The sequence below is a fragment of the Phoca vitulina genome, unplaced genomic scaffold (assembly GCF_004348235.1).
Source record: "Phoca vitulina isolate PV1807 unplaced genomic scaffold, GSC_HSeal_1.0 scaffold1, whole genome shotgun sequence".
Classification (NCBI taxonomy): domain Eukaryota; kingdom Metazoa; phylum Chordata; class Mammalia; order Carnivora; family Phocidae; genus Phoca; species Phoca vitulina.
Window position 1 is genome coordinate 8,442,603 of NW_022589704.1, and position 21,785 is coordinate 8,464,387.

A 21,785-nucleotide genomic window follows, 5' to 3' on the forward strand; every position below is an offset into this window, starting at 1 on the left:
CTTTCTTTCTTTCTTTCTTTCTTTCTTTCTTTCTTTCTTTCTTTCTTCTTTTTCTTTCTAGAGCACGATTGTGAGTGGAAGGGGGGAGAGGCAGAGGGAGAGGGGAGAGAGAGAATCCCAAGCAGGCTCCAGGAGTCCAGCACACAGTCCCAGTGTGGGGCTCAATCTCATGACCCTGAGATCATGACCTGAGCCAAAATCAAGAGTCAAACACTTAACCGACTGAGCCATCCAGGTGTCCCTGCTCAGCCATTTTCAATGGGGGAGGAACTACACAGAGTGTGAGTACCAAGAAACAGGGGTCATCGGAGGCCATCTTGGAAGATGCCTACTACATAAGGCATTTATCCACCCACTCCCATCTCTCAGTAAGAGGGTTGCTCCTGAGGTGTTAAGTCCCTGGAACTTTTGGCCTAACCCAGAGCTGAAGACACTATCATGCTGAAGACCACCCTCCCTTTGGCCTAACTCTATTTCAGCTGCGGCTAGGGAAAAAGGGTCCCAACTCAAGTGCATGCCTTGCACCCTCTGCTTTCTGCCCCAGGACCTTCTCTGACACACAAGAGCCTTCTGGATCCTTGTACAAACACAGCTGGAAAATGCAGGGATGCTAAGAGCCCTGGGAGGAAGCCAATTAGCAACTGATTATCTGGTCCTTCAGGTAAATGGGTCTGGGAGGCAGGCAAGACACTGATATTAGGAGCTAAGGCAAAGAGTCTACTTTCAGGAGCTAAGATAAAGAAAATTGAGCTTGTCTCCAATTTTTCATTATTACAGAAAGACTGGGACTAGTATCCTCTTATACATATCTCTGTATTTGAGCTACTATTCTTCTTCTTCTTCTCTTTTTTTTTTCTTTTCATATCAAATTTAATCAGTACGGACCAACATGATCAATATCAGATAATTCTTGGGCGCCTGGGTGGCTCAGATGGTTAAGCATCTGCCTTCGGCTCAGGTCATGATCCCAGGGTCCTGGGATCGAGTCCCGCATCGGGCTCCCTGCTCCTTGGGAGCCTGCTTCTCCCTCTGCCGTTCTCTCTCTCTCTCTCTCTCTGTCTCTCATGAATAAATAAATAATATCTTTAAAAAAAAATCAGATAATTCTTAATATGAGCAAATGGGGAAAAAGAAAAAAGTATACGTACATGGATAAACAGGGGAACTAGATGCATTTTAGCAAGGCATGTCAGGTGGTAGTTCTGGATGAAACTTGCATTGCGCTTTTCATTTCCACAGCTGTGTGCTGAGAGCCTGACCGGATGAGCTTCCAGACCATCCTGCTCTTGTGTTGGGGAGTTGCCCAAAACCCACTGTAAGGTTTGTACTGCTGATACTCATGCCAACCATTTGCTGATTCATCTGCAAGAGGTTCCGCTGGGCCTGTGGAGCTCGCGGCAGGCCAGACTTACTCTGGGGAGCACCCATCTGCCCCACCATTCCTCCTTAGGGGCCAACCACATTTGGTGGCATCATACATAAGCCCGCTGGGCACGTGAATGCCCACCCTCATGCTTGCGCCCTGTCCCATTACATTGCCCGGGAGGCCGGGAGCTGCAAGCTCAGGCACGGGCACGCCCACCGATGGAAAGCCGTGAGCTGCAGTTGGTGCTTGCGAGGTCAATGGTGTGTTTGTGGATCCCACAAACACACCAGGAGTCCTCTGCTGCTGAATGTTTCCTGTGCCATGCGGAGATAAGATGGAGTCTTTGGAGAGTTTGTTTCTTTGGTACCTCTTCTGATTTTGTAGCTTGCTCAGTGAACAGATACAGATCCAGGGGCACCTGAGTGGCTCAATCTGTTAGACGTCCGACTTGTGATTTTGGCTCAGGTCACAGTCTCAGGGTTGTGGGATTGAGCCTCGTGTCAGGGCTCTGCGCTCAGTGGGGAATCTGCTTGAGATTCTCTCTCTCTCTCCCTCTGCCCTTCCCCCCGCCAAAATAAATAAATAGATCTTTAAAAAAAAAAAAAAAATCATTGGTCCAAAGATGTCCAGATCATCATTCAGGCCTGGCGCCATGGTTGTGTTCCCATTGGTCACTGGGGCCTCAGCAGGGCCATCAAGTCCTAAAAGATCAACAGCGGGCTCTGCAGCTTTTTTAGGGCTGGTAGTTTTGTTTAAGCTCCAACTGCTGATCTTCTTTCTTCTGCAGCTTTTCAGTTGTAAGAGGTTTTGCAGGCTTTTCTGGTTCCTTTTCTTTTTCTCTTCCTTTTCCCCCCACTTTTCTTTATTTGTGATAGCTATTGGATTTTTATCTTCTCTTCATATTTATTTCTTTTCTTTAAAGATTTTATTTTATTTTTAAAGATTTTATTTATTTATCTTAGAGAGAGAGAGAAAGAGAGAGAGTGTGCAAGCGGGGGGGGGGGGGCAGAGGGAGAGAGAGAATCTCAAGCAGACTCCACGCTGAGCATGGATCCCGCTGTGGGGCTCCATCTCCTGACCCTGAGATTATGACCCGAGCCAAAATCAAGAGTTAGATGCTTAACCAACTGAGCCACCCACATGCCCCTAAAGATTTTATTTTTAAGTAATCTCTACAACCAAGGTGGGGCTCAAACTCACAACCCCAAGATCAAGAGTTGCACGCTCCACCCACTGAGCTAGATGGATGCTCCTCATGTTTATTTCTGATGAAAATTTCACTGCTTGATCTGTCTGTGATCTTCAAAAGTTCTCTGGAAGATTGGCTTCATAGAGTAGTCCTGCTTTCGTATTTCCCGTATCTTGCATGCACTGTATCTGTTCTGGTGTCCACTGGCCTAGGTTGAACGACTTGACCCTGCATATATGAACTCCAAGATTTCTATGGATTCTAGATCATTTGATGCAAATAAACACACCAATATTCCAGGAAGCCCATCGTGGACCTTTGGCCTTGCAATTCGAGTAATACCTGTCCTCCTCCCTCAGCAACTGGGATAGGACGAGCTGCTGCTGCTCGTTCAGCTGCTGAGCCTTCTCCTGCCAGGAGCACATCACCATCTTGGTAGTGGGGCGGGGAGCCTGGGCCAGCTATGGGGGCAGTGGAGGCAGGCAGGAGCTGGGCAGGGTGAATACATCTGAAGCCATCAGGCCCATGGGCGGACTCTGAGCTACTATTCTTTTCCATAAATTTTTAGAGGTAGAGTTGCAGGGCCAAAGAGATATGCTTCTATATTTTCTCCAGTAATGTTATAATTCTCATCCATGGTAAGGGAGCCTGTTCCCCTCCATCTGAGAGGCTGGGTGCAGTGAGGAGGGTGTCCTGCATGCCTCCGGATAAAGGTGGGGAGAAGCAGGGACCACTTAGTCCTTAGAGAGGACCACCCTTAGAGAGGATGAGGAAGGGTCTGCAAAGGGGGGTGGTGGCAACATGGAAGATGCGTTACACACTCAGGGGGTCGACTCTACAAATAAATATGCTGAAAATAGCAAAAGACACGTTTCTCACTCTCAGGGAGAGACGAATGGAAAAGGCTGAATGCTGTGGTGTTTAGATTGGAATTGGAGGTACTGATGTCAGTTTATGTTTTTCAGTATTTATAGATTAGATATAAAAATTAATATCAATGTGTGGGTATATGTGTATGTTTATATACATATATATTTCTGTTTACACATATATTCCCTGGTTCTGCTCACTGAGAGGGCCTGGGGGCAGCAACACCCCAGTAGTAATGAGCACAGTCAGTACCCAGACCTTGGTTTCTAAATACCATTCTCCACTAAAAGGAACCAGAGCTCCTTGGAAAATGGCCAATTCCAGGCTGGCCCAGGGAAACACATGATAAGCCTGGAATATCTTTTTTTTTTTTTTTTTTTTAGATTTTATCCATTTATTTGAGAGAGAGAATGAGATAGAGAGAGAGAGCATGAGACGGGGGAGGGTCAGAGGGAGAAGCAGAATCCCTGCCGAGCAGGGAGCCCAGTGCGGGACTCGATCCTGGGACTCCAGGATCATGACCTGAGCCGAAGGCAGTCGCTTAACCAACTGAGCCACCCAGGCGCCCCAAGCCTGGAATATCTTATCGTGCCAGAAGATAACAGAAATATTTAGGATGAGGACATGTGAGGAGGATATAGGAGGCAGCTTGAAGGAGTTCTCACTGGCCAAATCTCAGACAATTTCAATATCATACATAATGATAATGGAATATTATCCATTGGATTAAAAAAGAAATACCAAATCCACACAGATATAAATCGTGAGAGGAGAAAATGTTTCCTTACAATACAATGCCAGCTAATCAATGAAAGAATGATAGAATTAGAATCACTATTTGGCAATCCTTAGAGCAATAAGTAATTTATCCAAGAATCATAAATGGACGTTAAAATTAGTAAGAGTTTGATAAGAAATGGGATATTTACATAACCTCTAAGTGCCTCCTCACAAAATACATATTAATCCCAAAAGGAAAGATAGTAATCACTAAATTCTACTCCTGAAACCAATATTACACTATACATTAACTAACTAGGATTCAAATAAAACTTTGGCAGGGGAGAAAAGGAAAGATAATAATTTTTCAGAGGAGGAACCTGGCAGGACCACCTTCATAAAAGGAATAAAGTTGCCATCTTCAGTAATGGGACAAATGGAAACATTGTGCTGCCCCCAAGGACACCATGAAGAGAATACATCCCCCTTTCTGCGGTATTCCTGCAAAAAATGTGTAACCCGAATTTATCATAAAGAGATATTAGATAGGACTGCCTGGGTGACGCAGTTGGTTAAGCATCTGACTCGATTTTGGCTCAGGTCATGATCTCGGGGTCCTCAGATTGAGCCCCATGGTGGGCTCTGCACTCAGCAGGGAGTCGGCTTGTCCCTCCCCCTCCCCATGCCCCTCCCCCTACAAGCATGGTCTCTCTCTCTCAAATGAATAAATAAGATCTTTAAAAAAAAAAAAAAAAAGAGGGACGCCTGGGTGGCTCAGTCGTTAAGCGTCTGCCTTCGGCTCAGGTCATGATCCCGGGGTCCTGGGATCGAGCCCTGCATCGGGCTCCCTGCTCAGTGGGGAACCTGCTTCTCCCTCTCCCTCTGCCTCAGGTCCCCCTGCTTGTGTTCTCTTTCTCTCTGTCAAATAAATAATAAATAAAAATCTTTAAAAAAAAAAAGGAAAGAAAAGAAACATTAGATAAATCCTAATTGAGAGAATCCTACAAAATAACTGGCCTGTAATCCTAAAAAAAAAAAGTCAAGATCCTAAAAGTCAAGGGGAGATTGCGGAACCTTTGCGGATTGAGGATTAGCGGGCGGTCATGCCTCCCTCCGCAGCTCCTAAGTGGCTGGCTGTGTTGTGGTGATGGAGGAGAGGTCCCCGTTCGCAGGAAATGCACACTAACGGGTTTAGGGGAGGCTGAGCCTCAGGTCAGCAATTCACTGGCAAATGGTTCAGGACAAAAAGTTCTTTGTATTATTGCAAAATTTTCCTGGAAGGTGTTTTGTCATTAAAAATGCCACATGTGGGGGCACCCGGATGGCTTGGTTGGTTGAGCAACCAGCTCTTGGTTTTGGCTCGGGTCTTGATCTCGGGGTCCTGGGATCAAGACCCATGTCCCCCACGCTCAGCATGGAGTCTGCTTGTCCCTCTCCCTGCTCCTCCTCCTCCTGCTCAATCTCTCTCTCTAACAAATAAACAAAATCTTTAAAAAAAAAAAAAAAGAAAGAAAATGCCACATGTGCCCAGGGGTCTATAAGAATTATCTCATTTAATCCTCACAGCAACTGGCTAAGGATGGTTACCCCCGCTTGATGGATGACAGAAATGATGGCCGAAGCTCAAACAGGCAGCTGGGGCAGTGGCGGGGATTCAGCCAGGGCTGTGCTGTCCTCTGAGGTCATCCAAGAGCAGGGCTTTGCCGGGGGAGCGGGTGGGAGCTGAACTCCCTCCTCTGACCTGCAACCGTGCTGAAGCCTGGAAGTGCCCACAGACCCACACTGTCGGGGAGGGCCGTCCTCCTTTCACACAGGGACCGCATGGGGGATGGGATCGGGCCTGGCCAGAGCCCCTGTGTGTCCACGCTGGGCCCAGGCCTTGCACCAGCACCGGGAGGGGGCACCGTGGGGCTGAAGGCCTGGTGCTTGGCAGTGAGGAGTGGGGAGGAGGGCAGACTGTGTGTGGCCCCTCGCTCCTCACGCTGGGCCTGGCAGAGGGGACATGGTGGAGGGTGTGACAGTCAGGGTGACAAAATGGCAGCGACGTGAAGGGGGCCTCAGGTACACAGCGGGGTGTGACTGGCTGGAGGTAAGAGTAAGCACATCTGTGTCCAAGTTTTCCTGAGCCTAACTGGAAGGAGGCTCTCACCAGACTGGGCCTGATCCTAATGATGGCCTGAAGAAAGGGCCTGGCCAGAGACAAGACACCAGGAAAAAACAAGAAACTGCATTTTGACATGAAAAAAAAAAACAAAAACAAAACTACATATATATTGTAATAGGAGGAACGAATGTTGACTGTTGAAAAACATTTTAAACTGAAAATAAAAAGAACAGCCTCCTCTCCTCCCACCCTAATCTATCCCCAGAGAGAACCACCATTAACTTCCGAATCAGCTGCAGGAAGAGACAGTCGCCCCACCCACAAACCCTGCCCCGCTCCCCAGCCTGTGGGTCACACGCTGGCCGCAGGTGGCCGCTGGATAACCTCAGCCTGTTCCCCGGTCATCAGCTCCATGAGGGGGATACATGTCCCCATTCTGCAGACGAGGAAGCTGAGGTCAGAGGAGGGAAGGGACTTGTCCAAGGTCACACATCCGAGTCCTTGCTCTTGCTGCAGCCGCCCTCTTGCACGGCGGAGTGACCTCTGCTCAGGGAACGAGCTGGCCTGGAGCCTGCTGGGGGCTGGGGTCCTCCTGGGTCCCTTTCCTGTGGTAGGGGTTCAGCCTGAGCGAACTGGTTCTGTCCTAATAAAGGTCTGCTGGTAGCTGCCTGCTCGGTCCGTCTTTGTTTACAGAGCCTCCACACAAACACACTTGAGAACTTCGTGGGAACATGAGGGGCCGGAAGGCAGGATGCCTGAGGGCGGACAAAGCCTGCCCCTCCACCTACTCGGGATTGGGGCCTGTCTCCCTTCCCTAACTCCTCTGGCCCTCAGTTTCCCTCTCCATGCCCCTCCTCACAGGTGATAGAGAAACCTCTATATTATTGTCTCTTGCTGCCTTGGAAGAAAAATATTAAAAATCAGTTCATTTGGGGGACGCCTGGGTGGCTCAGTCCATTGAGCAGCCGACCCTCGGTTTCATCTCAGGTCATGGTTTCAGGGTCACGGGATCCAGTCCTGCCATTGGGCTCCATGCCCCGTGGGGAGTCTGTTTGAGATTCTCTCTCTCCCTCTCCCTCTGCCTCTCCTCTGCTCACATGCTCATGTGCTCTCTCTCTCTCAAATAAATAAATCAATCTTAAAAAAAATCATTTCATTTTTTTTTTTAAAGATTTTATTTATTTATTTGCGAGAGAGAGAATGAGAGAGAGCACATGAGAGGGGGGAGGGTCAGAGGGAGAAGCAGACTCCCTGCCGAGCAGGGAGCCCGATGTGGGACTCGATTCAGGGACTCCAGGATCATGACCTGAGCTGAAGGCAGTCGCTTAACCGACTGAGCCACCCAGGCACCCAAAATCATTTCATTTTTGTTCAGAAAATATACCAAGCTTCTGAGACATGCACCTACTTTCTTTTATTTGAAAAATAGTTATCAAGGGCCAGCTAAGTGCTTTCTGGGCACTCTGTATCCTTTATTTCATTTAATCCTCTCATGACTTTATGAGTAGGTCTGTTACCTCCATTTTGCAGGTGAAGAAACCGAGGCATAGAAAGTCTAAGCAACATGCCCTTCCCCCAAAAGCTTAAGAACAGAGATAATAAAGCTCCATCTTTGGTAACTCACAGCCTCTGAGCTGCAACCACACCTTCTGACCCCTTGGAATGCACCACGCCCTAACTAGGAAACTCTTGAATTTATTTCCAGAAGTTCCAGAGCCAACTGGGTACCCACAATGCTTCCAGGAAAAGGCACTCAGAAGCTGTCCAAGTGCCAGTAGCAGGAGAGAACAGACTAGCCCATGGAAAGTGCCGCCCACAAGCCGTTCAGGGCCATTGAGAACAGCAGCTAGGTAGGGCAGTTCTTGGAGAAAACTCATAACCCAGTGAAGGGAACTAGGCAAGGCGCGTCTATAAAAATCCAGTCTTTGAAGGAGAAATACACATATGGGCTCTTTAAATTTGATTGTCTTTGGAAATGGGGGACCCCTAGGGTCAGAACTGTAGAGTAAAAGGTGGGAAGTGTTTTATTCAGATAAACTTGGTTTTAAATCCCAGCCCCAGCCTTTATTAGCTGTGAGTGACCTTGGACAAGTCACTTAACATCTTGGACTCGCTACTTCCTGGTGTTTAAGGCCAGTTTGTTATGACCTCCATCTCCAGGCAGCTGGTAGGAGTCACTGACATTTTCTACTTGAGAACAGGCTGTTTATAAGTCTGCTGTTTTTTGAGTGCAAATAGATCGGGGGAGGTTTGGGACACCTGGGTGGCTCAGTCATTAAGCGTCTGCCTTCAGCTCAGGTCATGATCCCAGGGTCCTGGGAGAAGCCTGCTTCTCCCTCTCCCTCTGCTGTGCTCTCTCTGTCAAATAAATAAAATCTTTAAAAAAACAAAAAAATAGATGGGGGAAGGTTTAAACTTCCAGTTCCTGGATGTGGTTCCCCCAAGTAGGAATGCGAGCTGGTCTCTCCGAATTTTAAAATCTAGAATCTCGTGTCTTCCCTGCAGATACATGATCTCCTGGGTATCTTTTTCCAAAAAAGTTTTGTCAACTTAGTGAGCCTGTTGGGACAAGCCCCCCGCCCCAAACCCCAAAGCCAGGCCCTGCTGTGGCCATAGGAACAGGTGGCCCTGTTCTCTGGGGCTGGTGTATTCAAAGAGGCCTTGAACCCCTGAGTGACAGGGACACATGTGCTTTGTTCCGGCTGCTTGGCACTTGGGCTGTCGGCCGGGGGCTGCGGATGAGCCACTAAGTGGGAATCTGCCTTCCTCCACTCCAGAAGCCCCGAAGGCTCACTTGTACGGAGCAGTGAGAACGCCAGGGTAGGATCCAAGTTCACGGCCTCCCGGGTCTCACTCACCCAGGGCAGGGAGTCCAGGCAAGTGCTTTAAAGAAGTCGGGATGTGGTCCCAGCCTGGGGCCCTCATCCAGCAGGTGCAGGACCACACCACTAGGACTTTTGGCTGCATGTCTGGCGTGGTGGGTCCAGCCACGTAGCCTCCCCAGTCCTCCAGCTATCTGACAGTCTTCAGGAAATTCTGCCTAAATTAGCCAGAGCCAGTTTTGATATTTGCAAAAGATCCTTATCCGGCACACGAGCCCACAATCGCTTGCAACAAGAATTTCAGCAGTGCCATCTCCCGACTCTCTGCCTTCAAGGGCTCAGACTCCTGCCTTTGACTTTGGGCCAACCATGCCCATACTGATGCCCAGCCCTCCAGCACACACTCTCAGTGTCTCCGTGTTCCGTCCCTTTCCCCACGTCTAATGGTTGCTGGTTGATACGCCCAGCATCTTCCACTTACCTCATGATAACCCTAGAAAGACTCGTTCCATATACACGAGCAACTGTCCTTTTTCCACTACCTTCAGGTTTTGTCATTTATTTTCTCCAATTCAATGTTATTTCCTTGGGAATCCTGAGCCTCCGTTTACTAGCACTTTGAATATTTACTGCTTTTGTATCTGTTGGCTGTGGAAGCCGTCTGCCTTGGGAATGGCAATAACCTTGACAAAATGTAAAACAGTAATCAGACCAACTAAACGTTGTCTGCTTTCTATTATCAGATGTGCTAAGTGAGAAGATATTACTCCTTCCCGGCTGGCTGCTTTCTCCACACCCACCCCTTGGTACACCCCTGCCGATGGCGAGGTGGAATTAATGATATTCATGGAACACTGAAGCTGAGCCAGAACTGAGGTATTTTGCGGTAAAGGGGCATTATGTCTACCACTGACTCTCAAATTATGCTGATATAAAACAACTCAGAGGAAACACAAAAACACGAAGGTAGACACAGCAAAGCACTGTGGACCGACGAGTCCCCAAGCCCTCCGACACCCGTCACTGGCAGGAGGACAGGGGCTTTTGTTTTGAGTTGACCGTGAGCACTCATAAAAGGGAAGATCCCAGAAGGGGCCTCTATGATGCATCCGAAAGTGGCTTGCTAACCAGGAAGCCTGTGTGGACGAACAGGTACCGGGAGCACCAGTAACATCTAGCCCCACCCTGGGGTGGCATGAAGGACACACAGACTGAGGACAAGAGAGACCCAGGCATTTTCTGGCCCTCTCGATGTGTGACCTGAGCCTGTCCTCCCTTTGGCCACAAGTGGAGTTCGGGGCCTGGGGCACCAGTAAGCCACTGGGGGAGAAGGTGGCTGACTCTGCACCCAGACCCTGCCCGAGAGACTGGGATGGCTCAGAGCCAGGCTGCGTGGCCCTCAGACAGCAAGGGGTCAGACAGTTAGCCCCCAAGAGGCCCCGTCTATGGGCAGGAGAGGCAGAGGTGATGATCACTGGAAGTCTCCTCGGCCGCTGGTCCCCGAGGTCCAGCCACAGGGCCTGGGTCTCTGCACTGTGGCCGGACTCCCCACAAGTTTGCGTTTTCCTCCTTCTCACTGGGATGTAGCTCTCCTGCCCCAGGTTGTTGGGGGACCTTGCCCTTCCAAACCCTGCGGAACAAGCTCTTCTGTCCTTCAGCTTCCACCCCAGCCCTGACTCCTGGCAGCTTTCTAATATCTTCCGGAGAATTCCGAGCATAGTTACGGCCACCATTTCTTGAGTGTGTCAAGCCTGTGGGTTTTAACCCACATCATCTTGCGTAATCCTCACAGCATCCTGAGGGACAGGTGCTGTCCTTGCTGTTTTGCAGACCGGGAAGCTGGGGTCGGGAGTGCAGAGTGACTGGTCTAGGCCCACACAGCCAGCTTGCGGCAGTGCGAACAAGGATTCTCATCCGGGCTTCACTCCCCCTTGTCTTCCTTTGCCTTCTCTCTCCTTGGGAGTGTGCTGGTCTCTGGGAGCAGATCCACGCCTGGGGGCTTGGGGAGTGTGGATGGCCACACACAAGCTGCACGGTTTACTGGGTGGGGTGCAATCCCAGCCCCTGCACTGGGGACCTCCCCACCACACACACACACACTCTGGAGGGGCTCAGACGTTTCCTCTCACTCCTGGCCGTGGCTTGGCCCAGGTCCAGCCAAGCAGAGCCAGGTGAGAGGTGTCGGACCTGGGGAAGTTCCTAGGTAAGTGTGGCAACTCTCTCCCCTCCAGATGTTTGCTGTACCCGGCTCTCCATGTTTGCTGAGCCCGATTACCGGTGGGTTCTGGGCCGTCTCCATTGCCTAGGCTACAGAGCAGTCCCTCCCTCCCATCCAATGCCTCAGTGTCCCCAGGCTCATCTCATCCTCCTCTTCTGGTCTCTGTAGGCAGTAGAGCAAGGGGAGGGGCTGGAGTGGGGACTTCCGGTGAACAGTGAATGTTCCAGGAGCTGCTCAGGTGATGTTGGTGAAGACCTGGCTCGGGGCAACTGCCCTTCTGTGGCTCTCAGGAGTCAGCAGGGGGAGGAAGGGCTATGGGGCTAATTATATACTTCAGGCCCTGTGAGCCCTGCACAGACTCCAGGATCTGAGAGATCTCCTAAATGGCTCCCATGGGTCCCAGAGGCACTCCCTTGGCAGATTTGCTGTTGTGCAGAGGTGGGCCCTGAATACCCTGGTGGGCAGATGCCCACCAGCCAGGGTCAGGAGACTGAAGTGTACACCCAGGAAACTTGGGACGCATTTACTCCAGGCCTCAGCCCTGCAGGTATCCCCAATGAACATGGCCCTGGAGAAGCTGCCTCAGGAGAGAGCAGGGAGGTAGCAGGATGTCCTCAGGTTTTTTTTTTTTTTTTTAAAGATTTTTTATTTATTTGACAGAGAGAGACATAGCGAGAGAGAGAACACAAGCAGGGGGAGTGGGAGAGGGAGAAGCAGGCTTCCCGCGGAGCAGGGAGCCCGACGCGGGGCTCGATCCCAGGACCCTGGGACCATGACCTGAGCCGAAGGCAGACGCTTAACGACTGAGCCACCCAGGCGCCCCAGGATGTCCTCAGGTTCTGATGGGACCTGGGACATGCTGGCATGGCAGTCTGGGCCCTCTGAACAGTGCGCCTCTCCTTTTGGGGGGCTACCCTTTTATTTAGCCTGGCTTGGTCTTTGATTGCTGTTAATACTGTGAATGAAGCAGGCAGCTGTAAGAACTCCTGATTGGCAGGAGCCGTTCTGCCTCTTTAAGGCAGGGATGGGTCTTTCCTTTCTTTCCTGGGCTCTGAGTACCTCCAAGGGGTCCACCGTGGCTTTCAGGATGCTCAGAGTGTGTGCACAGTGGGGCATGTGCTTGCGCGTGTGCGAGTGTGATGCAGGGATTGGGGCAGGTGTCAGCAATGCTCATCACATGCTAAATGCTGCCTGTGACCCCACGGTGGGCTTTCCCCAGTGATGCTGCTTACCCCTCATTTTTCCTCTGATATATGCTACGATAGCAGCCTGGACCTTGAAGGTTCTGGGTGGGGTCACTCATCTGGAGTTGAGTGGTTAATTCTCAAGGAAACCCCAGAATTCTTTTCCCCAAGGACATGGGGACCCATCTGCCTGGGCCTGCGTTTACATGTGGAGTTCCTGGGAAGGCAGGCCTGCTGGAGGCTCTGAGAGCGTATGACCCCCAGTCCCCAAGGCCAGCCCCTGACTCATGGGTGGGGGGGTGGGGGCTGGGGAGATTTGGGGGCAAGAAAGTTGCACCTCCAGTTGTCATTACATGGACGTTTTTAAGTGCTGGTCGCGGCGCCAGCCCGGTGCTAAATCTTTGCGCTGACGTCTCAGGGCCCCCACAGTCGCACATGCTATAGGAAGGAGAACCGAGACACAGAGGGGCTGGTCTCTTCCCATTCCCACTGCTGACCAGCAGCCTTCCTGGGTCCTGGGGCTTTGTACTTAACCCCTCCCAGTGCTTCTCGCAGTGTGATTCTGGGGCTTGGGGCTCCCTCCCTGTGTGTCAAAAATGAGGGTTGCTGGACTTTGCCCAGACTAAATGAATCAGACTCTGGGAAGAGGCCCAGGAGCTAGCATATTGGCCTCTAAGATCCATGTGTCTAGGGTTCCTGGAAAGTTCCTGATGAAATGACTTCCAACTAAGGAGCTGGTTGGAGGAGAGGGCAGAGCAGGGAAGGGGCTCCCCGCTTGGGTTTACATGTGTACAGCTTGGGGGAGCAGGAGGAGGCTGGGATCCAAGCACTCGAGACTCTTCCCTACACTTCCCTCCTTCCCTGTCAGGCACCCTGTGGTGGGGTGGGAGGGATGGAGTGACATTTGAATGGGTGAGAGGGAGGGTCTTTGGGGGTGAGGAATATACTGAGGGGGGACCACGAAGGCAAGTGGGGCATGGAGGTCCAACACCAGGCTAGACTTTGGTGTGTTCTTTTTCAGAAGGAAGTGGGGAGTCCCTGGGAAGGTTTTCCAGCAGAGGAAGAACCTGGCTAGGGCTTTAGGAAGAAGATTGGGCGGTGGGAGGACAGACTGGAGGGAGAACCGAGCTTCTGCTTGCAGTCCTGGGAGGGGAGGACGACCTGCGCGGGAACTGTAGGGAGAGGGAGTGGAGAGTGCTGCCCTGGGACTTGGGCCCCGGGGAGGGGAGACCCCACGTGAAGCCTAGGAGGGGGATGAGACCCTTTGGAGCATGTGAACTTTGAGGTGCGTCTGAAATGTGGGGCAGGAGGAGATGGGGGGCTGGAGAGACACCACAATAAGGAGTTAGGCTAAAAGTCACCACGCCGGAGCCCGGGGCTGGGGGGGAGGGTGTGAGACCCAGACCAGTCGCAATTCACCTCTCTGAGGCTGTTTTCTCATTTGTAAATGGGTTGTTGTGAGGGTTCCATGAGGACTCCGTAATGGTGCTCCTGGGAATGTCTCGTCAAACGCTGTTAACAACCGCCCTCGTTTGGGGGGGCGTGGGGACCCCAGATGAGGGTGTCTGGGTCCACCGCAGCGGCAAGAGCACCGCCCCCTGGTGGCGGTCCCTTTCGGGGCAGCGGGGCCACCGGCAGGCGGGGCGACGGGGAGGGCTACTTGTGGGCGGGCTGCCGTCTGTCCCCCAGTCTGCTGGCTCCCGGCGCCGCGTCTGTTCGTCGGTCTCGCCACCCGCCCCGCGCCTCGATGTCGCCGGCCGCAGACGGCATGGTAGGGGACCGCGATGCTGCCGCGGCCAAGGGGGCTTGGGCGCGGGGCTGGGAAGAGCGCACAGAGGGTCTCGCCGGGGCGGTAGGGATCGGAGGGCCCCGTCGAGGCGCCCCACTTCTCGGGGGATTCGCAGCCTCCGGGTTATTTCTGTCTTTTTGCCGGACACCGGCGCTGCGACCCTTCCCGGTGGCGCAGAGATCCCCCCCTCGAACCCTGGTCGGCACCTGCGCGCCGCCCGCTCATCCCCCTCACCCCACCGGGCTCCCCGCTGGGCTCCAGCCTTGTAGGCGGGCAGGTGAGCAGCCTGGGTGAGTGAAAATGCCCCTCCATCCCAGAATGCGGAGCAGGTGTGGGATTAACAAGGAGGTTGGGGGAGACTTCTGGGTGGAGGTTCTGGTAAGGAGGCAGATATTCAGGATTAAGAATTCTTGGGGTCTGGGAGAGAAAAGGACCTAGAAAGAAAGTTGGATGGTGGTACTTGGGCCCCAAACTCCTATTGAGAAGATGAATTGGAGCTGAAGGAATAGGAAGAGGGTCCAGGAACGGAGCCTGAAAGTCCGCGGTTGCCCTGAGGGGAGGGGCGGTGTTGGCGGTGGGCTGGGCAAAAGGGCTAAGGAGGACAGTCCCCAGCTCCTGGCCTGTCCCACCAAACACCTGCCCAGACAAATCCTGTTTCAGCCCCTGCCCCATCTCCCTTGGACTGTTCTTTTTTTTAAGAGTTATTTTATTTTATTTAAGAATTATTTAGTTGAGGGATGCCTGGGTGGCTCCGTCGGTTAAGCGTCTGCCTTCAGCTCCCGTCATGATCCCGGGGTCCTGGGATGGAGCCCTGAATCGGGCTCCCTGCTTGGTGGGGAGCCTGCTTCTCCCTCTTCCTGACGCTCCCCCAGCTTGTACTCTCTCTCTCTCTCTGACTATAAATAAATAAAATCTTAAAAAAAAAAAAAAAAAAAAGAATTCTGCACTAAATCTTAGGGAAAAAAAAAGAATTATTTATTTGAGGGGGGGTGCAGAGGGAGAGAGAGAATCCCAAACAGACTCCCTGCTGAGCGCAGAGCCTGACACTGGGCTTGATCTCAAGACCCCGAGATCATGACCAAAGCTGAAATCAAGAGTCGGTAGATTAATGACTGAGTCACCCAGGTGCCCCTAAGATTTTACTTTTAAGTTATCTCCACACCCAATATCCAGCTCCTACTCACAACCCCAAGATCAAAAGCGACGGACTGACCCAGCCACGTGCCCCTCCCTTGGACTGTTTTTCCCTTTCCATGTGGGAAGTAAGGATACTGTTACTATGCATTGATATTGCACACCTGAAATGTACCAGGCACACCCTGAGAACTTTATATGTGTTTTCACATTTAATCGTCACAGAAATTATGAGGTAAGCTTTGTGGACACCCCCATTTTATAGATGTGAAGACTGAGGCACAGTGAGGAGCCGTCACAGCTAGAGTGTAGCTGAGCTGGCATTTGACCTCGGGCCAGTGTGTTTAGCTCCATGGCCTGGGTCCTTAACCACTATATCCCATGGACTGGCAGAGATGGGGACCCGACAAAGGAGAGGGAACCCCAGAACCGGCCATGTCAAGGTTGTCAAATATTTCAACTTTTAACAGTGCAGGTGTTAGGAAACAGAAATAAGGACCAACTTTTGGGTTAGCATTCTCGTGTTTAGCCCTTTTACCCCCTCGCTTGATCCCCACAGTGACTCAGTCCTCACTGCGAGGTGGCTGATAACCAAGCCCTTCTGTGTGTCAGGCAGGCCCCACGCTAGTACCTTTTGTAGATCAAACTGCCTGGATCCTTGCAATAAGGAAACAGAGAGGTTCCCATGCAAATGGTCACACAGCCCAGAACTGGGGAGGTTGGATTTGAATCCAGGCAGTTGCTTCCAGAGCCCTTGTTCTTTTTTTTTTAATTGTTTTTATTAACATATAATGTATTATTTGTTTCAGGGATACAGGTCTGTGATTCATCAGTCTTACACAATTCACAGCGCTCACCATAGTACATATTCTCCCCAATGCCCATCACCCAGCCACCCCATCCCTCCCACCCCCCTCCCCTCCAGCAACCCTCAGTTTGTTTCCTGAGATTAAGAGTCTCTTATGATTTGTCTCCCTCTCTGGTTTCGTCTTGTTTCATTTTTCCCTCCCTTTCCCTATGATCCTCTGCCTTGCTTCTCAAATTCCTCATATCAGTGAGATCATATGATACTCATCTTTCTCTGATTGACTTATTTCGCTTAGCATGATACCCCCTAGTTCCATCCACGTCGTTGCAAATGGCAAGATTTTGGTTTTTTTGATGGCTGCATAATATTCCATTGTATATATATACCACATCTTCTTTATCCATTCATCTGTTGATGGACATCTGGGTCTTTCTATAGTTTGGCTATTGTGGACACTGCTGCTATAGACATTGGGGTGCACGCACCCCTTCGGATCACTACATTTGTATCTTTGGGGTAAATACCCAGTAGTGCAATTGCTGGGTCATACGGTAGCTCTATTTTCAACTTTTTGAGGAACCTCCATACTGTTTTCCAGAGTGGCTGCACCAGCTTGCATTCCCACCAACAGTGTAGGAGGGTTCCCCTTTCTCCGCATCCTCGCCAACATCTGTCGTTTCCTGACTTGTTAATTTTAGCCATTCTGACTGGTGTGAGGTGGTATCTCACTGAGGTTTTGATTTGGATTTCCCTGATGCCGAGCAATGTTGAGCACTTCTTCATGTGTCTGTTGGTCATTTGGATGTCTTCTTTGCAGAAATGTCTGTTCATGTCCTCTCCCCATTTCTTGGTTGGATTATTTGTTATTTGGGTGTTGAGTTGATAAGTTCTTTATAGATTTTGGATACTAGCCCTTTATCTGGTATGTCATTTGCAAATATCTTCTCCCATTCTGTCGGTTGTCTTTTGGTTTCCTTGACTATTTCCTTTGCTGTGCTAAAGCTTTTTATCTTGATGAAGTCCCAATAGTTCATTTTTACCCTTGCTTTCCTTGCCTTTGGTGATGTTTCTAGGAAGAAGTTGCTGCGGCTGAGGTCAAAGAGGTTGCTGCCTGTGTTCTCCTCAAGGATTCTGATGGACTCCTGTCTCACATTTAGGTCTTTCATCCATTTTGAGTCTATTTTTGTGTGTGCTGTAAGGAAATGGTCCAGTTTCATTCTTGTTCTTAAAAACCATACTGATAAGATCAGGTACTGCATGTTGTGCCCATTTTACAGTGCCCAAACTGAGTCTCTCTCCCGAAGTCCAGGGCTTGAAAGGGGAGATACCCAAGGGGAGACTGCTGGCTGCAAAGCTCATGCTCCAGAGGAACCATCCTTTATTCAGACTTCAGTGGATCATGACATTTAGAACCGAATCCTGCTTTTTATCATTTTTTTTAAAGATTTTATTTATTTATTTGACAGAGAGAGACACAGCGAGAGCAGGAACACAAGCAGGGGGAGTGGGAGAGGGAGAAGCAGGCTTCCCGTGGAGCAGAGAGCCCAATGCGGGGCTCGATCCCAGGACGCTGGGATCACGACCTGAGCCGAAGGCAGATGCTTAACGACTGAGCCACCCAGGCGCCCCTGCTTTTTCTCATTTTTAAGATGTACACTTTTACATCTCTGAAATTGTTACACACCTTACAATGGATGACAGGGTTTTTTATTTCTCAGCGGTACCTAAAATATCGTTCCTCTTAGTGTCACTGGCACCTTTGGTTTAATGAATTACCGGGCATTTTTGAGTGACTTTTCTGGGTGTCTCTCTGTTCTGTTCCACAGGCCCCTCTCTGCTTCAACTGCTCCATCCTCCTTGGAGACTTGTCCCCAGGGGATGCAAGGAGCCTGGTGCCCTGCAATGGCAGTAGGGCCTCCAGGCTCCCCGACCCTGAGGACTTGAACCTCACTGATGAAGAACTGAGACTCAAGTACCTGGGGCCCCAGCAGACAGAGCTGTTTGTGCCCATCTGCACCATGTACCTGCTGATCTTCGTGGTGGGCGCCGTGGGCAATGGGCTGACCTGCACGGTCATCCTGCGCCACAAGGCCATGCGCACCCCCACCAACTACTACCTCTTCAGCCTAGCCGTGTCCGACCTGCTGGTGCTGCTTGTGGGTCTGCCCCTGGAGCTCTATGAGATGTGGTGTAACTACCCCTTCCTGCTGGGCGCTGGGGGCTGCTACTTCCGCACGCTGCTCTTCGAGACAGTCTGCCTGGCCTCCGTGCTCAATGTCACCGCCCTGAGTGTGGAGCGCTACATGGCCGTGGTGCACCCGCTGCAGGCCAGGTCCACGATGACTCGGGTCCACGTGCGCCGTGTACTCGGGGCCATCTGGGGCCTCGCTGTGCTTTGTTCTCTGCCTAACACCAACCTGCACGGCATCCAGCAGCTGGAACTGCCCTGCCGGGGCATAGTGCCCCACTCGGCTAGGTGCACCTTGGTCCACCCGCAGGCTCTCTACAACCTGGTCATGCAGATCACCACTCTGTTCTTCTTCTTCCTGCCCATGGCCACCATCAGCGTGCTCTACCTGCTCATTGGGCTTCAGCTGCGGCGTGAGAGATTGTGGCTGCTCAGGCAGGAGGCCAGGGCCAGGCCTAGGCCTGGTGACAGCTGCAGGTTTCAGCGGTCGCGGGATCGGGGCCGGACACAGGTGACCAAGATGCTGTGTAAGTGTTGCTGTTGGGAAGAGAGGCTGGGTCTGGCCCTGGGTACGAGGCTAGAGCCTCCAGGACCCGGGGGGGGGCTGAGTGTCTGGGTTTCTGATGGAGACTGAGCATGAGGTTTGGGGTTGCCACCACCGCCCCCACCCCGCCCTGTGTGTGTGCACGTGCGTGTGCTTTACTCGGTGAGAAACTCATACCAAAGATAAATGGCAGGATGAGCCACGTGATTTGTGGGGCCCAGTGCAAAATGCAAATTTGGGGATCCCTTGTTTCAAAGTCGTTATGACGGTCCAGACAGCAGTAGTCAAGCATTAAACGAAGCCCGGGGTGCTTCTCAGCTTGGAGGCCCATGCAGGTGCACAAGTGGTGCTCCCAGGTGGCCGGCACTGACTCATGGAATCCAGCCACGGACTGGGCAGGGGCACGTGGCTGGGTTCCAGGAAGGCAGAGCCGTTTGTGGGAGCTGGACCTGCCAGGTCTCTCATCTTTGCTCCTGCACTTGTCTTGGCTCTGTCCTTCCCTAGAGCAGCCTGGGAGGCAGGGCCATGGGCACAGAGTGTTCCTCTTTCTTGAGGAACTGCCCTCTTCCCTTAGTGCCTGTCCCAGGGCAGGATTCTGATTGGTGGGCTTAGGTCATAGCCTGTCCCCAGGCCGGAGTGACAGCCTGTTGCGGTTTGCAGCCCCCACAGACTCACACGCTGGGATCTGAGGGGAACAAAGGTCCCCAAAGAAGGGGAGCAAGGTGTTGGAGGGGCAAGATGATACATTTCCTCCATGCCGTATCTGTGGTTCCTAGAGGACCCACTGTCTAATAGAAGCTCATCAGGAGGTGTGTTTGTGAGGGTCAGTGTGCAGAGCACAGGAGAGTCAGGGCAGAAGGATTGGGGCAGGCCAGCTGGGTTGAGGCTCTGGGTCTTACTGTGGTCTAGGTCTGGCTCTTTTACAAAAAGAGAGGCCCTGGGGAAGCCAGACAAAATGATACTAGGCCAATCCTTGATTTCCTCCCCATCCTGCCCCACCCTAGCGGGGCCTGAATCAGGTAGATGCAGTGAGCCAGGGCAAGACAGAGGTAGTGAGACCTTGGTCAAAGCCGTGGGTTTATAGCCGGCTAACTGGGGACTGCCCCATTCCCAGAGAGAGACCCATTCCTCTTGTCCCCCAGGACAGTGTCCCAGAGCCCAAGGCCACCTGAGCAACTCCCTAAAATGGGACTGACCCCAGAGCTTCAAGCTTGCCTCTCAGTTGTGCCCCGTGAAGCCTGCACGACAGACCGCCCCCTGCCCACTCTGCCTCTGCCCCCTATTCCCTTGCCCTGCAGGGACCAAGTCTGCTCAGCTGGGATGGCTCTCGCCCTGGGAAGCTGGGGTGTTTCCTTAAGGCTGCCTTGCTTGCTGGCCTGGGGCTCCGGCTTTCTTCTCTCCCTGCCTCCCTCCCTCCTTCCCCCAGCTTCGCTTTCTGAGGGACTAGGTACATCAGGTTACGGGCTGGGGATGTTGTAAGCAGCATCCTGGTCGAAATCCCGGATGATGAGGGAAAACGGTGCTGGGGTGTGGCGGGGAAGGCACTGCAGGGGAAGACAGGCAGTCAGAGAAGCAAACACAAGCAAGAAGAAACAAAAATCAAGACAAGCCCGATGACAGAGACCCGAGGAAGGGCATGGCTGGTTGACGCCACAGCTGGAGGGAAGCTCTGGGAAGCTGGGCGACCTCTTAGCTAAGAGCCACCTAGTTCCAAACTCTGTGATGGGAGAGCCAGACTGGGCCAGCTTGGCTCAGGCATCCTCACCTGGTCCAGCTGACTGTGGCCAGGGGTAGGGCACACGCCCCTGCCCAGGCAGTGATGGTGGCCCAGCCTCTCTGAAGGGGGTGCTGAGGCTAGCGCAGGCAGCCTTCCAGAACCTTCCAGATGGACAATGGGCATGGGTGGCACGGTGAGAATGGGCAGACTACCCTGAAGCCCAGGGAAGGCAGTCTGGCAGGCACCCAAGTCTCCCCTTTGTACCCCCACAGTTGTGCTGGTCGTGGTGTTTGGGATCTGCTGGGCCCCTTTCCACGCTGACCGCCTCATGTGGAGCTTTGTGTACCAGTGGACCGAGGGCTTGGAACTGGCCTTCCAGTACGTGCATGTTACCTCCGGCGTCTTCTTCTACCTCAGCTCGGCCATTAACCCTGTGCTCTACAACATCATGTCGAGCCGCTTCAGGGAGACTTTCCAGGAAGCCCTGTGCTTGGGGACTCAGTGTCGCTACCACAGACCCCGCCACAACTCCCACAGCCTCAGCAGGGTGACCATGGGCAGCACCCTGTGTGACCTGGGCCCCCCGGGCATCAGGGTCCACCCGCTGACTGAGAATGGTGGCTGAGAGGGGCTGCAAGAGACTGACCCCTTCTGAGTGCCAGAGTGCCACACGCAGTTTTGGGAGCCACACTTGCCCTCCTCTTCGTGACCTGTTCCCCCTTGTGCCCCGTCCTCACTTCAGCCGATAAGCTCGGACCGGCACCTCAGCGACTCCTTCCCCCACCCAAGTTTTTGGAAGGGATATAAGGTCGCTGCCTGCCCTCCAGAGCCCCAGGCCCACAGGTGAAGTCCTTCCTCTACAGAAACAAGGCAGCTGGTTAACTGGCAGAGCAAGCCTCCGCCTGGGGTCTCCTCCACCCCCACCCCCAGTTTCTGAAATGTGTTCATGGGGCCCCACCTTTCCTTCCCATTTCTCGTTGAGATTCTGTAGGTTCTGACCCCTTCTGGCCTTCTCTAGCTCTTGGCTTGTGCCTGGGACCCCTGCCAACCTGATCCTCCGAGGCCCCCACCCAGTGTGGATCTCCACCCGGTGGGGTGGCTGGGTGGCGGGGCTGCCAGGGATCCAGGGGAC

The 21,785-nt window shown here is 52.3% G+C and overlaps 1 protein-coding gene and 1 pseudogene across 1 annotated transcript; one reads left to right on the forward strand and one right to left on the reverse strand.

The window, feature by feature from the left end:
- Nucleotides 1-1,166: 1,166 nt before the first annotated feature.
- Nucleotides 1,167-2,986, reverse strand: LOC116637746 (annotated as a pseudogene).
- Nucleotides 2,987-14,220: 11,234 nt separating this feature from the next.
- NMUR1 (neuromedin U receptor 1) lies at nucleotides 14,221-21,308 on the forward strand. Its single transcript, XM_032413251.1, is given in 3 exon segments — nucleotides 14,221-14,325; nucleotides 18,031-18,919; nucleotides 20,926-21,308. Coding segments are annotated over 3 exon segments (1,377 nt in total).
- Nucleotides 21,309-21,785: the final 477 nt, after the last annotated feature.